Source organism: Gadus morhua, chromosome 15 (genome assembly GCF_902167405.1).
Source record: "Gadus morhua chromosome 15, gadMor3.0, whole genome shotgun sequence".
NCBI classification, from domain to species: domain Eukaryota; kingdom Metazoa; phylum Chordata; class Actinopteri; order Gadiformes; family Gadidae; genus Gadus; species Gadus morhua.
Genome location: NC_044062.1, coordinates 6,571,392 through 6,587,555, shown reverse-complemented (window position 1 = coordinate 6,587,555; position 16,164 = coordinate 6,571,392). Strand labels below are relative to the sequence as shown.

General features: G+C 50.3%; 1 protein-coding gene across 3 annotated transcripts in view; it reads left to right on the top strand.

Moving 5' to 3' along the window:
• Window positions 1–16,164, top strand: part of slx4ip (SLX4 interacting protein) — a 34,756-nt gene that overhangs the window by 6,101 nt on the left and 12,491 nt on the right. For all 3 annotated transcript variants that reach the window (XM_030378608.1, XM_030378606.1, XM_030378609.1), the window contains exons 4-5: window positions 2,768–2,860; window positions 3,531–3,651. In XM_030378608.1, coding sequence (XP_030234468.1) covers window positions 2,768–2,860; window positions 3,531–3,651 — 214 coding nt within the window. The remainder of the gene's footprint in view (window positions 1–2,767; window positions 2,861–3,530; window positions 3,652–16,164) is intronic.

Sequence of the window (16,164 nt, the reverse complement as noted above, 5' to 3'; positions counted from 1 at the left end):
GCAGTAATTGTTGAAAGCAGTCAGCTGAAGCCACTGACCGTCCTTAGCTCGCCATGAGACAAAAGGGATCTTTAGGGGAGAGCGGTCCCCACACTGACACACACAGACGCACACATCCCGTTCTATACGTGAGAACCACCCGCATATTCAGAGCCATGCTCCGGCTCATTGCTTTTTATGTCCCTGGAAGAACGGGTGTTTAAAAATAACTTTTATGATCGCCCGATCCCCCTCTCTAACCTATGCTTGAGTACGATGATGATGGTGAGAGAATTTAATATTTTTAAGTGACTTGATTTGAGGCCCACCCCTGTTGTTGATTTTTAACAACCTTTTTAATGTGTCACAGAGTCAAAGAGGAAAGACATAAATCTGGGAAGTAATATAATTGTAATTTTACCATAAGACATGCGTCAGGTACTTTGTCTTTAGGGTCATTAATCGGTGCTCGGTTTTGTCTTGTTCGTTCACACAGAAACATTGTACGTATGAGTGGATTAGTAACAGTTCATCAATAAGAACAAATGTGTCCATTATTAAAATGAGAACTTGATTCCCTTCTAATTCACCGGCGCAATGTTAACCTTGAATAAACAGACAGGGGGTTGCCGTGGTTACATCTCCACAATGACATTGCAACCATTGAGCGGGGTTGAATGAGCCTTTTGAATCAGGGGCCACACCAGAGTTTCATTGCTTAGGGGTGGTGGTGTTGGGGGTGGGGACGCCATTTTATCTTTGAGATGCCGGTTCCATGCTGTGTGACAGCTATAATTCCGAAAGCCTCTTTTGCTGAAATCTGGGGTTGTGTAAATCAGAAAATCTGGTAAACTGGCCGGATACACTCAGTTAGTTTAATGTTTGGCTGTATTTGCATTAGTAATTGATTACAAACTGTCCCACATGTTAAAGAGTTGCAGGCCGACGATTCCTACACACGTTGAACGTTTAATGAACGTTCAACGTTGACCATGTGAGGGCGCTCTCCCCACTCCACAGCGACTCGCCGTTTAGAGAACATTAAACACTGGATAAAGACAACCGCCAACTGTTGATATTCCCCTTCAGGGGAACAATGACAATGTTGAAGCAATTGCCATGTCAGTTGGACAGATTGCATCCCCATGTTGTGTACTTAAAGTAACGTGATGGTTGTATATCTGCCCCCCTCCCTCCCCAAGATACGAACATTAAAGGTACTAAAAAAATATCGTTATCTTGCAACAAGTAGCCTTGTGTCTAGAATACGTAATCCATCATTAATAAACGTATGAATGTATCATTCATATATTTATGATAATGTATCTATGCCAGGAAAGTTAATGTCGTGGACGATGAAGGGGCTTTCGTTTAAAAATGTTCTTCTACAAAGAATGTTCTTGTCTCAAGCAGGCTTGGGTCTGTATTGTGGTCCTGATTGAAATAACATCTCAGCGGAGACCTCGCCCCGATGAGGCCTAAACACTCACTGTTATGAAGTGACTACAGCCCGCCCCCCCGGCCGCAGTGTCCGGCCTCCGCTCCGCTTCCGGAACCGTGACCTTGGAAGCGCATGTGTGTGTGTGTGTGTGTGTGTGTGTGTGTGTGTGTGTGTGTGTGTGTGTGTGTGCGTCTGGTATTGTCTTCATGTGCGCCTCTCCGCATGTCCCGTACCCGTCTTCGAGGCCGTCGAAGTCCGGGGGTTGAGGTGGGGTTAGGAGGGGGGGGGGGGGGGGGGGGGGGGGGGGGGACTGCGTCGTGGCCTTCCGCGGCCCCGGGAAGGAACCGCTCGTCGCCCGGCGCCAGGTGTTGTCACTCGGCGGGGGGGTCCTCCGCCGCCATCCATCACTTCCCGGTCCGGCGGGACGCGGGGCTCGCACGAGAGAGCCCCGGCCTCCGCCGCCCGGTACCAGGGGACCTGGAGACGGCGGTCGGTGGGGGGGGGGGGGTGATGGTGGTGGTGGGGGGACGTGCCGCTCGCCCATTTGTACTCATGTGTAAACCATAATCAGGGCCGCCCGCGGACGAGATGTAACGGCGGCCTAACCAGCCGTGGCGTCTGGAGCGGGGGGGCCTCTTGTCGGTCCCGCGTGGCCCGCCGTCGATGACATGATGACGTAGAGTGCCGGGAATCCGGCTGGCTGGGGGCCCCCCCCCCCCGGCCGGGCTTTCTGCAAGGCTAGGAATTTACAACCCCTGGCCTGCAACGGAACCGCCGTGTAACGCTCGCAGCGGTGTGTGATGCCTCAGGACAGATGTGCGCTGTTTGTGTCTCTGTGTGTGTGCGTGTGTGTGTGCCTGTATGTGTGCGTGTGTGTATTGCTGTCACCTGTGTGCAGAGAGCTGCCCGTGTCTGGACTCTGAATGCCGGGGCCACATCGAGCGACTAAGTAACATGAGCTCACGTGTCTTCGTCGTCGTTGTTGTTTTAATTACGATGGTAAAACTGGAGGAAACAGGTTCAGCCTCACCTTATTGTTTTGCGACGAGAGAGAGAGAGAGAGAGAGAGAGAGAGAGAGAGAGAGAGAGAGAGAGAGAGAGAGAGAGAGAGAGAGAGAGAGAGAGAGAGAGAGAGAGAGAGAGAGAGAGAGAGAGAGAGACCGACCGACCGACCGACCGACCGACCGACCGACCCTCGGGTGACAACGCACAGGGGGTCGTTGGACGGGGTTTTGTGTCTCCCCCTGTCAATCAAAGCGCACTCTGATTTCCCTTTGTTGTCTGGAGCCCCCCCCCCGACATGCCCCTCAGCAACCTGTGGCTGCACCGGCCCTCTTTGTGTTGCAGTGTGGGAACGTCGCCGTGCTGGTGGACGTGCACGCACTGCCCCTGGGCGCCCGGGAAGAGGACACCAGCTGGTTGACTGCGGAGCACCTTGAGGTACGGGGCATGCAGGGGGGGGGGAGAGAGGAGGGCTTGGATGGTGGCTGTGGATGTATAGCTCATGTTCCGGTCGGGGGGGTGCGGTGACAATGGGAAGCTGCAGCGTGGAATCCGAAATGACTTTAAGCCTTTCTCTTTCTTCTTCCCGGGGATTCTCACGGAGAAATGCCAACTCTTTTCTTTTACAGAGACACCCATCATCCCCCCCCCACCCTCCACATGGGAAAAATCCCTGTAGTTGACAAAACACAAGGTTCCTAGTATACCACCATCATTTTTCCTTAGAGTTCAATCAATTAATTAAATAAAATAATGAATTGATCAAAGAGCGGGTTTAAGGGAAAACCATTGCACTTGTTATTTGATATCAAAGGAGGGAGCATTGCTCGCTCCAGACACGTTTTGTGGAACAAACCGCTGTCTGCAACATCAACACCGTTTTTGCGCAGAGATACGTGCAGAGAAGTCGGGCCGTTTACGTACTTCAACCGAAGCAGTACTCGATTATATAAAATAATATAAGTGACGGTTCCTCCTTTGGAAGTTGCTTCTGATGCAGATAAATTGGATTAAGGCTCACTGATCGTGATCTCCGCTGTGCTGTGGTAGGAGGTAGCAGTGCTGGTTCAGGGTGCATCGTGATCCCCCCCCCTGTGCTGTGTGGTAGGAGGTAGCGGTGCTGGTTCAGGGTGCGGTGGAGCAGAGGGTGAAGCTGCATGCCGAGCGCCTCCATAAGCCGGCCAAGCACAGGAAGGAACTGCTGCCCGCCAAGGCCTTTAGCGCTACTGGTATAGTACACACACACGCACACGTGTACAACACACACATCCGCACGCACACACACACACACACACACACACACACACACACACACACACACACACACACACACACACACACACACACACACACACACACACACACACACACACACACACACACCGATCTACACTAACGCACACCCACTCACCAGTAATGCAGTAATCTACATCCACAAAAGGAGATCGCCTCAAATGTTCTGCAGTGTAGGCAGCATGGATGATTCTCTGTTTTTCTTGCAGATAGCGATCATTGAAATATTCAGAGGACGCTAATTAGAACACATGATTTATCGGCTTTGAATTCAAGCCACAGCTCATTCCTTCAACAATCAAGTCATTCATTCTCCTTTCTTCTATTCCTCTATCAATCTTTCTTTGCTGTGTCTGTCACCAGGCCTTGGATCTGAAGGGACTTTTATTTTTTTTTATGTTGAACTTGGCTCTTTTATTCGTTCGGCGCCACCACTTGTTCCATTTAAGCTCAGCTGCAGAGATATGACTCTTTACTGTACACAGGGGCAGGTTGCACAAATCCTTGAGAAGGGTGGGAAGACAGTTTCAAAACATTCGGCAATGTGTGTCATGGCTACCTTCTCCCTTGGAGAGGAGTGTGGGAGGAGAAAATAACTCGACTAGTTGAGGCACGGTTGGCTTTCGACAACCAGGGTGTGACCCGTGGAGACCAGCTCTGATACAGTGCTTTTCCTATTGTGTTCCCCTGTGTTTGCCTTGGCACATCTCGCACCCGGGTTTCACATGCACGTTGGGAGGCCATTAAACACAGCCAGAGCTAACCTCTTCCCAACGTGTTTTCTTGACACGCCTTTGTTGATGAGTTGTCAGGCAGCCTAATAAAATAGAAGGAAGAATGTTATTGTCAGTCAAATAATGAATCCATCAAAACACTAAAGCCGGTGAGAACGGCATACCAAGCAATCAGATGGAGGGCTGAGGGCCCCATGGGATCCACAGTCAGCTCATAAGAAACAAACCAGATTCGGGGCCGCTGTCAACCATTCTCTGGTTGTCTGGATTGACAACAAATTGAGAAGCCGCAGTTGCACAAGACAGGACAACACGCCTGTTACCGAATGGTTATGTCACGTCTTTAGTTTAGTTTAGTTTATTAGGATCCCAATTAGCCATTACACTTGGCAACAGCTACTCTCCCTGGGGTCCACGTTTAACAAGACAAACATGCAATAAATCAACAATACACAAAAACAGGATAAAGAAGAAAAGAGAACGGTTGACAGAAAAAAGAGATAGAGAAAAGAAAAAAATGAAAAACAATGCACAGTTATGACATCATAGAGAGGGAAAAGAAAGACATCATACATAGGTAAAATTGTGAAGTAACAATTATGATGTTCCATTGCAACACAAATACATCGCATAATCTCCACACAATCTTTGACAATCTTTAATCGTTCTTTATTTCTCTTGACCCTGGACCATTACCTGTCCAGGTGAAAACAATTTAGACAATGTGGAGCTTGCAGCCTTTAGCAGCCAGCAGTTAAGGGCTGTTAACCAGAGCTCACTCAGCAGGCCTGGCCTGACTGTCAGAGGGGGATTACAGGGCAACCAGCCCCATAAAGTTTCCCCTGTAGCAAAAGAACAAGACTCTCACGCTACACCCTTTCCAGCTACGCCTTAGCCTCAGCTGCACGTGTGCGTCTGCGTGTTTGCGTCTCCGTGTCTTTGTGTGTGTGTCCGTTTGTGTGTTGGTGTGTGTGTGTGTCTACGCTCGCGCGTGTGTGTGTGTGTGTGTGCACGCGGCAGGGCGTGTGTTTATCCACACAACAATCTCACATGCGTACGTGCACCTGCCCGTTGGTATGCAGATGCACAAGGGGCGCGGGCCGCGGCGTGGGCACAGTATAAACATGTTGTCAGCATTCGCTCTCGCATCAAGCTCCCCGCGCGCACAGGCTGAGGTTTATTTGCAAACTTTCTCTGTGTATGCGGTCGGTGCTTTGTGCATTGTTGTGTGTGTGTACATACTCGCAGAGGGAGCGACCGGGAAGGAGTGACGCCGTGTCGCTGGGTTATAGCCTCCCCCCGGGTTAGGTGTGAACAGGCTGACAGGGTAAAGTTACTGAACAGCCTGACATGTATTCCCACTGACAGACTGCGGATAGACGGGCTCTGATGGGATGACTGTACTCAGAAAGGCAGGCAGGGAGATTGACAGGCAGGCAGATAGAAACTAGACGGACAACGATGCGCTACCGCAGACACGCACACGTACACATACGCGCACAGAGATACAAACTGACACACATTCACATAAATGAAACCCACTCATACGAATAAACATTGACATGCAAAGTCACACACAAAATTCACATTTAGGAACATGCAGGCATGCACAAATGCTCAACTACACACCAACAGTCACAATGACTCACACATACACACAAACACACAAAATCAACTGTGTGAACAAGGGCGAGATGAGCAATAGTAAAATATGCATGTCAAAAATAATTGCGTTTCCTGCCACGCTGCCAAGAACAAAACTATCGGAACATAGCTCCATTCCAATATCGGAGCACCACCACCAGCACCACCCCCACCACCACCCCTCATGCTCTCCACCTCCCCACCCCTCGCGTCCTCCACCTCCCCTCTCCACCCTCTCCTCATGACACGAACCAGAGTACCGCCTCAGCGACGGCCTCGCCACAACCCACGGGCTCCCGGTCCTCTTAAAGGTCTTAAGGGAGCGTATTGACATTCTTGGCCTTTCGTTTGTGGCCCCACGTGAGCGAGCGAGGTAGAGCAGTGCTTGAGGTGGAGGGAGAAGAGTGAGAGAGAGAGAGAGAGAGAGAGAGAGAGAGAGACTGTGAGAAGCGCCGGGCTTGTTGGAGCCATAAAACACGGACCACAGACTCCTGGCTCTGGGAGGGAAGCCCGGCAGACCTCAGGGTGGGGTATTAAGTATGGGGGTCATTCTTTTACTTTTTTTTTTTTTTTTCTCCGGCAGGGTCAAACGCTAACCTGCTAATCCTCGCAGAACTTCACAGAGCGTTCAAGAGGGGTCATACGGTGGTAGTGAAGATGGTCTTTCCCGCCGGTATCCCAATGAACGTGTCGGCTGTTTAACCTCTTCTGTTTATTCATGTAGCCCCGTGAGCTACCTGAGGGAGGGATGTGTGTCAGACAGACGATGAGACACAGTGAGGCCGCGTGTGTGTGTGTGTGCGTGTGTATATCTGTGTGTATATTTTCCACGTGGTGTGCACACACACGCGGGGCCTGACGCCTAAGGTGCCAAGTGCGGTTCTTTGTATTGATGTCTGGGCCAGGAATAGGACCTGGGTTCAGCGCGGAGCTGGGTTCAGCCTGTAAGGTGGTTGGCGGCGAGGACGCTGGTGCCAGTGTGGGCTCCACAGGCCCCACGCCCGCCCGCGCACCCGGCCCGCGGAACCGCGGAACGGCCTCAGCTGTTGGCTCTTCAAATGAGCCATCAACAGCTCAGAGCATTCCACCACGCTGCGACGTCCGCGTCCAGAAGGCATCCGAGGAATGGGATATTTGTGGACTTTGTGTTTTTTTTTTTTTGGGGGGGGCGTTTATTTAGTTAAGTTGCATGTTTTTGTCCGCCAGTGTTTTCTTTTGTGTGTGTGTGTGTGTGTGTGTGTGTGTGTGTGTGTGTGTGTGTGTGTGTGTGTGTGTGTGTGTGTGTGTGTGTGTGTGTGTGTGTGTGTGTGTGTGTGTGTGTGTGATGTGTGTGTGTAATGTGTGTGTGTGTGTGTAATGTGTGTGTGTAATGTGTGTGTGTGTGTGTGTGTGTGTCTTAGTGCAGCACACATAACACCCATTGAACATGTCATAGAGGTCTAGTCCCTTATCTCTTGGGAAGATAAATCCTGCCAATTTCCCTAAATCTCAGCTGCCAATTTTTTTTTTTAAATGTCAGCCACAACCCCCCCCCCCCCTGAAACGTCTCTTCCTCCTCCTCCTCCTTCTTCTTCTCTTCCATCTTCATCTTCTTTTTGCTTTTTTTTTTAAGGCATGCTACTTGAGAATTCATGATTAGCTCATAGTGATGTGATTTATTTATGTTTTGAGAGTGCTGGACACGGGGAACTTTTCCCACCAAAACCTCTTGGCTCTGGCCAAGCATAAATGGACACGCTGGACCCTAGAAGGCTGGGGAGCCGGGGGGAGAGCTTGGGAGAGGCTCGCTGCATTCCCTCTGCTGGACTGCAGCACACCCACATTTTTACAGGGTAATTACACATGGAAGAATGAGCGGGTAGTGGGTTCTCTGTGTTTAGAGGAATACTTTTTTTTTTATGCGTGCGTGTGTTATTTGATACGAGAGGCATTCAAGGGAGGAAGCTGGTGGTTTACGCTGTTTGAATGTACTGTCCCGTCTTCTGTTGGTGGAGATGCCCTGATCTGCCCCTGCAGGAATGAGTGGGAAGCCCCTATTTGTCAGATCAGGACCATGAATACCAATGCAATGTCCCAAAGCATATTATCATTCAGACGGGAATAAAACAACTATTTGCCTTTACTTATTGTTTCATCTTATCTAATCTTACTTAAGTAGTTGACTTAAGGATATCGCTACATATTTGGTTCTCAGTCTAGTTCTATTTACGACTCGATTCGATGTTGCTGTGTATTCGACGAGCCGTGTGTGTACTGTGTGAGCGTCCCCCCACTTCCCATGTCCCCAATGGGGGCGTAAAAGAGACGCGTCCCCTCTTAACACAGATTCAGCTAAAACGCCATTTCAATAAACCGCACACATGCCTCACGTCCAAGCATCCAAGCGCCAACCTCGCTATCGATTCGTTGCTTGGTCGTTGGTTCCCCGGCCCCTGCCGCGCCCGCCCCCCTCCCCAGCCTCCAGCGGCCGCGGCGAAAGTCCCCACCGCGGTACCCAGCCTCCTCGCCTTCTTCCTGGCCAGGGCCAGCAGCTCGGGTCCCCTCTCTCTCTGGCTCTCCCCTCTCACACAGGTGGTGGGGCTTTAGGGGGAGGGAACACCTGCCAACCCGTTCCCCCATGGCCACTGCAGGCAGCGCAGGCATTTTCCCAGGCTCCCCAGATGAATGGTCACTAATAGCCGTGGGAGAGAGCTTTGCGAGCCATGCACAGTGTACCACTGACTCCCCTTGGCAGCGTCTACCGAGGAGGCTTAAAGCTGCCCCGGACAGGGCCGCCGCGGACGGAGCACAAGTGTTGCCGGATTGCTTTACTTGTGTGAGAACGTGTTTACGAATGACCCACCAAGAATGCGGAGGATGTGTGAAGAGCCGAAATGAAGGGGCGGGATGTCCTTGTGTGTGTGTGTGTGTGTGTGTGTGTGTGTGTGTGCGGGGGTTAATTATTGCCTTTCCTATTGCCTTTTTGCGGGGCGCTCGTAAAAAACGGCCTGCAGTGTTGACGTGTGTCCGAGAGTGTTTCGGTCAGCGAGGCATTTCGCTAAAAGACATATTCTCCCTCCCCTGGTGATGAAAGGATCCACGCTCAGTGTGTCCGCCCGAGAGACTCTGGGGCTCAAGTTATTGTGTCGTGTGACAACCTGTATGATTAGACCCCCCCACCACCACCACCACCACCACCACCAGCCACTGCTATTAATACGTGTGTCCGTTGTGTGCGGTGTGGCCTGCCTACCCAGAGCAGAGAGCAGGCTGTAAATAGAGAGGCATGCCTGTGGCAGGGTTACCTGCCCCTTGCCGCGGCCTTGCCGGCTGCAAGGCTGCCCGGGATCAAGGCGGGTGGGTGGGTGGACAGGGGGGATGGGGGGAGAGGGGGGGTGGGGGGGGGGGTTGCATGGGAGGAAGGGGGGTGGGAGGATGGGGGGTGGGCGACCTGTGACAGGAACAAAGGAATTCCAAGGCCCTGGATGGAAATGGATACCAATTGGAGTAGCCACCCCCAGCCTCTGCCATCCACCCCCTTTTCCACTCCCCCCCCCCACTCGCCCGCCCTCCCAACCTCCATTCAAACCCCTCCGGCCCCCTGGTGCTTTGTGGTGTTGCCGTTGCCCTGCAAATCCTGCCTGTAAGCCTCTGGCCTTACTCAGCAGCTACACATTGGACAGTCTGACTCCAGCGCTAACCCCCTCTCGCCATTCTGGCCTGCAACACAGACGCACGCACGCATGCATGCACACACTCATGCGTATCCACACACACACACACACGCACGCACACACGTACACGCACGCGCACACACACACGCACGCACGCACGCACGCACGCACGCACGCACGCGCACTCACACACACACTTTTATCCCCAAACACACTTTTATCAACATGCATCCACACACACGTTCTCTATTATCTCCTCTATCCTTTTCAATTCCATCCCATTCACTTGGTCTTCATGCTCCATCTCTGCCTCTTTTCTCCTGGTGTGCTGCTTTTGAGTTCCCTCTCTCTTTCTCTCTCGCTCTCTCTTTCTGTCTCTCTCTTTCTTGCTCTCTCTCTCTCTCTCTCTCTCTCTCTCTCTCTCTCTCTCTCTCTCTCTCTCTCTCTCTCTCTCTCTCTCTCTCCCTCTCTCTCTCCCCCAATCTCTCTCCCTCTCCCCCACTCTCTCTCTCCCCCCACAGGGTCAGCTGCAGTCTCTTAGGACATGACCGCAGCCCCAGTCATGGCTGTCACACCACACTCTTTCCCATATAATTAGGGCAGAGGAATGGTAGCCTGAGCACGGATCACATTCATGTGACTGTTCCCCCCCCCATTTCAACCGCAGCTTGGTCAGGGCGACGGCCCTCGCTCTCCTGAACCCGGGCTCGGTCGCCAGGTCCTACTGGAGTGAGCACTGTTTCAGAACTTGTGCTCAACATGTCTGAGGTCGGCTGTGTTTTCCTCCTACGCACGCCGGTTGATGTTTTAAATGAGTAGTATCCCATATCTCTTACATATCATAGGATCTCCTTTGGGCTTTAGTGTGTGTGTGTGTGTATGTATGTGTGTGTGTGTGTGTGTGTGTGTTTTATGTGTGTTTCAATGGAACAGGTGTCATGGCTGCACAGTGTGCCAAATCGACCTTGTGCTGTCCGAAACAGCGAGCTCTGAGATGGCGATAAAGCGACGCTGCCCGCCGGTGTAATTCGGCCTTTATGCATTTATTTCTAGGTACAAGGTCACTACGGCCCTTAAAACATAAAATAAACAGCTTTTATGAATTATGGATACCGGCTATACACTTGTTTAACCCCTCGTGTTACCTGGCATGTCTGAATTCGTTAAGCAACGTTGGCTTAACACAGAACAAAATCTCCATGTTTTCTGTTGTGAGCCTTCATCCATCTAGATTAATAATCAGCACGGCCTCGCAGATTTACAAGGGGAACCGGCAATCACGGGCACTCTGGGTCCGATGGGACCTTGATCGGGGGGGGGGGGAGGGTTCAGAGAGGTTGTGCAACACAGAACTCGAGTGCTCTCCAAGAATCACACAACATTTATCCAAAGTAGCTTAGAATGAGAAGAGGGGAACGGCTTCACACTCGTTTCGGTGCTCTGCTGCAGGAATCTTTATGGCCGCTGGTGCTAATTAGTACGTAATGATTGATCAAAGCGACCGTTTGTGATTCTTTTATCAGGCCATGTTTCTATTTTTCCCCAAGAGGATTGTCCTTTGCTCTGAACCCCGCCCCCCCCCCCCGCCCCTCCCCCCGCTCCGATCACCATGGTCACATGCTGCATTATAGGTTGGCCCCAAGCGCTAACACGCTGCGTCCCATTTCGTGACCGCGAGCAACGGTTCAACCAAATGTTTAATTGAGCGCTCATGTGCAAATATTGTTTCAGGTGGACGTTGAGCCAGATGATAAGGCACTGTGCTCCGACACGACACACGCTGAGAGGGAGAGGGAGAGACCGGGGGAGAGCGCTGTTCTTCCTGGAAAGCCCCTTAACCCCCCCCCCCCCCCCGACTCCCCCCCCAGACCACCACTTCCACCTCCTCTCCCGTGCATGCGGCTAGCTTCCTCATGCTCTCATGTAACTCTGCCCCGTCCCCCCGCTAGAGAGGCCAACAATGTCAGAGACAAGGGGAGAGTTTTTGATCAGACAATATTGCCCAGCCCGGCTCACAACTTGTCGTCCTGTGTCATTAATACGATGCTTCCCCTGGCCCACTGACAAATGTACAGCCAGAATGCTGCTTTCCAAGACCCCCCCCCCCCCCCCCCGTGTCCCCCCTCCCCCCTTGTCACTGTGTTGTGCTCAGAACAGTATAGGGTGGCTGTTTTGGGAAGGACTACGTATGTGTGCACAGATACTGCATTTTCGTGTGCGTTGACCAACAAGAGCAGCAGTGGGCAGTGGTGGAGGGGGGGGAAATACAAGTAGAAGAAAAAAAGAATTGGGCCAGGCTTTTGGCTCTGTGGCTGTTTTTAATGATCTCCTCAGGATATGACTGGAGTTAATGAAGTCTGCACCATGGGGGCTTACCTTTGACCCTGGCTCGAATACCTCTCGACCCTCTCTGTTCCGTCTTACAGTGCTAGTTACTCCGGGTGCCTTTAGTTTGTTGACTTTTCTTTCCCTTCATTGTTTTCCCAGGAAGCGGTGAAAGCTGTGGGGATGTGTGAGTGTGTGTATGTGTGTGTGTGTGTGTGTGTGTGCGACTAACTGCACAAGTACAGTAAAATACCCTTGGCAGCCGACCCCATACTCGCCTGCATCTTGTTCTTGTTCCGCAGTTGTCTTTGTGGTTGTGTTTTTCGATGGCTGACGCGAACTCCACTCCGAGACCCCTCTCCGGGGCCATTGCGTGACATTGCTTGTTTACTGAACGGTTCGATCCGTCATAATGTTGTTCAGCGGCAGGTTTTGACACATCAGCGGACGAGGCCGGGTCACCCGCCCTCGAGGAAGTCAGGAAATCAGAGCCGCTCTTCCAAGGTTCTCTCCCCACACAGAGCAGCGGTCTCTCTCTCGCTGCACTGTGGGTTCGAGTGGCCGCAGAGAGAGAGGCCACCCGTTCCCTGGGGAGGCACCGGCAAAACTGTTTGTGAGAGAGAGACATGAATGTAAGCTTAGCACGAGAAAGCCCGGGCGATTGGCCAAGAGCAACTCTGCGCTGCACAGGACGTTATGAAGTTGAAGCAACAGCTGATGTCTTGAGTCAGGCCGACATGGAGTTGGGAACCAAGTCCGCGTCCAGACGTCCCTGTCAGACTTTGTCCTGGGAATTGGCCGAGCTCAACCCACCAGGGGAAAAGGCAACTGGAATACTTGTCGAGCACAGACATGAGGCAAAAGAGTGTAATGGGCTGAATCAAAGCTCTTCCAAAAACACAGAGAGCCATCCATGGGCAGTGAGATGGTTGTTTCCTGGTGCCTCCATGATCCCTAGAATGGGCAGGGAAAACAGAACCCAGCTCCAGTTCTGCATTCCTCTCTGAGTAGGCATCCAGCGCGGTAATAGACGACCACGGGGGCGTCCTGCTAAAAGAGAAACGTTGGATTCTTTCCTCATAAAGGAACGGTCCCAGACAATTAAGGTGCCCTGCAATCTGTATTTATAGTAATGCATGGTTTGTTTGTCGACATCCTTGCGTAATAAATGGCTTGATCCACGGTGTTGTGTAAATGCCACCAGACCGGAGATAATTAAAGCATACTGTTTCAGATTGGGCCGTTTAAAAGCAGTAAGGGTCTGAATCAGAACCAGTCAGAAGTCTTCTATCCGGCCCTCTCTCTTGTCCTGAAAATTGACAAAACTGCAGGGGATGGACCTTTCTTTGTAGGTGGCGATTTAAGTGATGCAACTTTATTCAAGCATTTTTAAAACACAGCTGGAAGAGTGGAGCTACCATATGAGGTCAAAGGCCCATATTTGCCAGCCATTAGTGTGTTGGGAAGCAAAGGATAAGAAATAATATATATATTTATTTTACATATGTACAGAATCACATTTGGCATAGACTTAATCCAAAACAATGTAACGGTGCCCTGAACTAAAACACAGTGGTAAACTCGCACTTTCCAACTTGTTAGTCTCATTGAAACACCAAGGCTGCCTATAGAAAACCAGCCACGAACCATGTCCTGTATATCACTCTGAGCTGCCACACGACCCACCTGTTGCTGGGAGACCCCTAGCCTAAGGGGCCCCACCGAGAATGCACCTACAACAGTCTCCACCGTGGCCCATGATAGCACTGTGGACCTTTCTATAGAGGAAGTCCTCTCCTACACTTAAAAAAACCCGAACCAGTTACAGCTTATCCTCGAACAGGATGTCCATATTTGGTTCCGCTGATCAAAGCGCATTTGGAACCATAAAGAAGTGTTTCCAGGGAACCATGGCTCTATTATAAGGTCGCACCACAGGAGGCCTTTTGAAGTCCCTGCATTTGCAATGCTTTAGTTATGCACTCTGTACAATAATAGAATACATTTCAACCTGTATGCGAGTTTCTCACACAGAATGCCCACTCCTGTAAAACGATCCGTCTTCAAAGGAGAGGAGCAGCAGCCAGAAAAAAAACGAAACCCACCTCTTCACCAACAGCGCCGATTGATTACCGATTAGGCCCATTATTATAGACTTCGTAGCTTTGCAAGTTAACAAACCATTACTAGGCAACAAGTGTAGGAATAAGCCGTAGGCGTTTTGCCTAAGGGCAAATCCAGGGTGAATCTTCAAAGATTCACCCTGGAGGGTAATACATTCTTCAGCAGCAGCCAGACCGGCATGTTCAGCAGCCTGTCACACTGATAATAGCTGCAGTGTATTATCTATGAAATATTAGGGTGTATTGAGATGTCAGGCGTTTTCCTTTTCAGTTATTTTTGTCCTCGGTTTACCAGGTGTCTAGACTTGCACTGGTGATTAAGGAGGAAGGTAATGTGGAGGGATGATGGTAAACAAGAAGTGATGCCAAGATAAAATCGATTGATCATGTCAATAGATATCTCATCTTTTATTCACCATATACAACATATCAGAAAGGATGTGCTATTTCTTCTTCTTTTTTTTCCTGCATAATGCACAATAGGATACAACGGCATAGCCTTCTGATCTCACTTTTGCTGATAAAGTCAAACAAAAGTGGTATATCTAATAGCATGCAGCTACTGTTTATTCCATCCACTTAGATGTTGACCATGCAGCCCAGTCCACATGCCAAGGGGAAGAGACGGAGACGGTGCCATCAATCATTAGCCAGTGGGCTTTCTGTCCACCTGTGACAGTTTTGTGGCGAGACGTTTTCTCTAATACCATGTCATTACCTAGTGTTCCCCCCAAAATGGCTGCCTCTTCGAAGATGATAATTAGATGCTACAATTGAACAGGGAATTCCCTAGCCAACAGTGAAAGGGAGGGAGGGAGGGAGGGCATTGACACACGCCAAATTGACCAGTATGAAACCACGTCCTGTCTACTAAACATATTATATTCAACACATCTTGTCCACCCTTCCTAAGCCACCCCATCTTGGTATGTGATCATTATCGTGGGATTTATTTAAGGGGCTAAACGTCCATTATCAGTGGTTTTAAAATCTGCCCCATGGATATAAATTAGTTTCCAGAAGCTGATGGCTGAGTCTAGATGATAGCCAGGTCCATGGGTTCCAACGCTCCGCGACTCCAGGTCTTCTGCTTGATGTGAACCGCCGCAGAGGTGGACACTGATTGCCCCTCGAACCGTCCGTTGCAGGGCACACCCATAGGGCAGCAGCAGCCCCTCTTTCAGATTTGTTTCCCCCCCGGGACAGTTGTGTTGTTTATTAGCAACAACTGTGTTGCGTGTGTTCGCTGGGCCCCCGCTTTCGGTCAACAAATTCCTACCCGATTAGGCAACAGGCCTTCGTCTTTCCCCGGCACATCGCACATTCCGCACATAATGACAAACAGAGTAGAGGCCAAGTTGCGCTTACGGCCTGGCCATAAGCGCTAATGCTAATGCTAATCCTAATGCTAATTTATTGGGCTCCTTGCACATCAACAGTCAACCCCCAGAATGAGGACAGCACTGTCGATGTCGTGCATTATTAAAGGGCCAGGCCACATAAACAGATTGAGGCTCCTGTTTTGGTACTGGGAAGAGTTTTAAACAAATTTTGTAGATATCTAATATAATCTGTGTAATCAGTTGCAGTTTATAATAGATGCCACCAACCGCACGTTTTACATCACTTCTCTGTGTCGTCGGCCGGCAGAAGGAATAGTATTTAGACTTTATGCTGTTTTTGCGGTATAAACATGAAAACACAGAAAAAGCATCGCCGTTTACTGATACTCTGCGAGCGAACAGCAAAGGTGAACACAAGGCTTTCCTTGTGGTTCCAAAGCTGGTTAAAGCCTTTTGAGTGGTAAGTCGAAGTTTGATGCCAATAATTCAACTTGGCATCAAACTGGCACCATTCAAACCACCAAATAAGTCGTTCTCATGATATAAAAACAACAACACATTGACCATGAGTTATTTTAGGAAAGTACCAATAAAGCAATGCAAATAAAATAGAAAAGCACAAGGTTT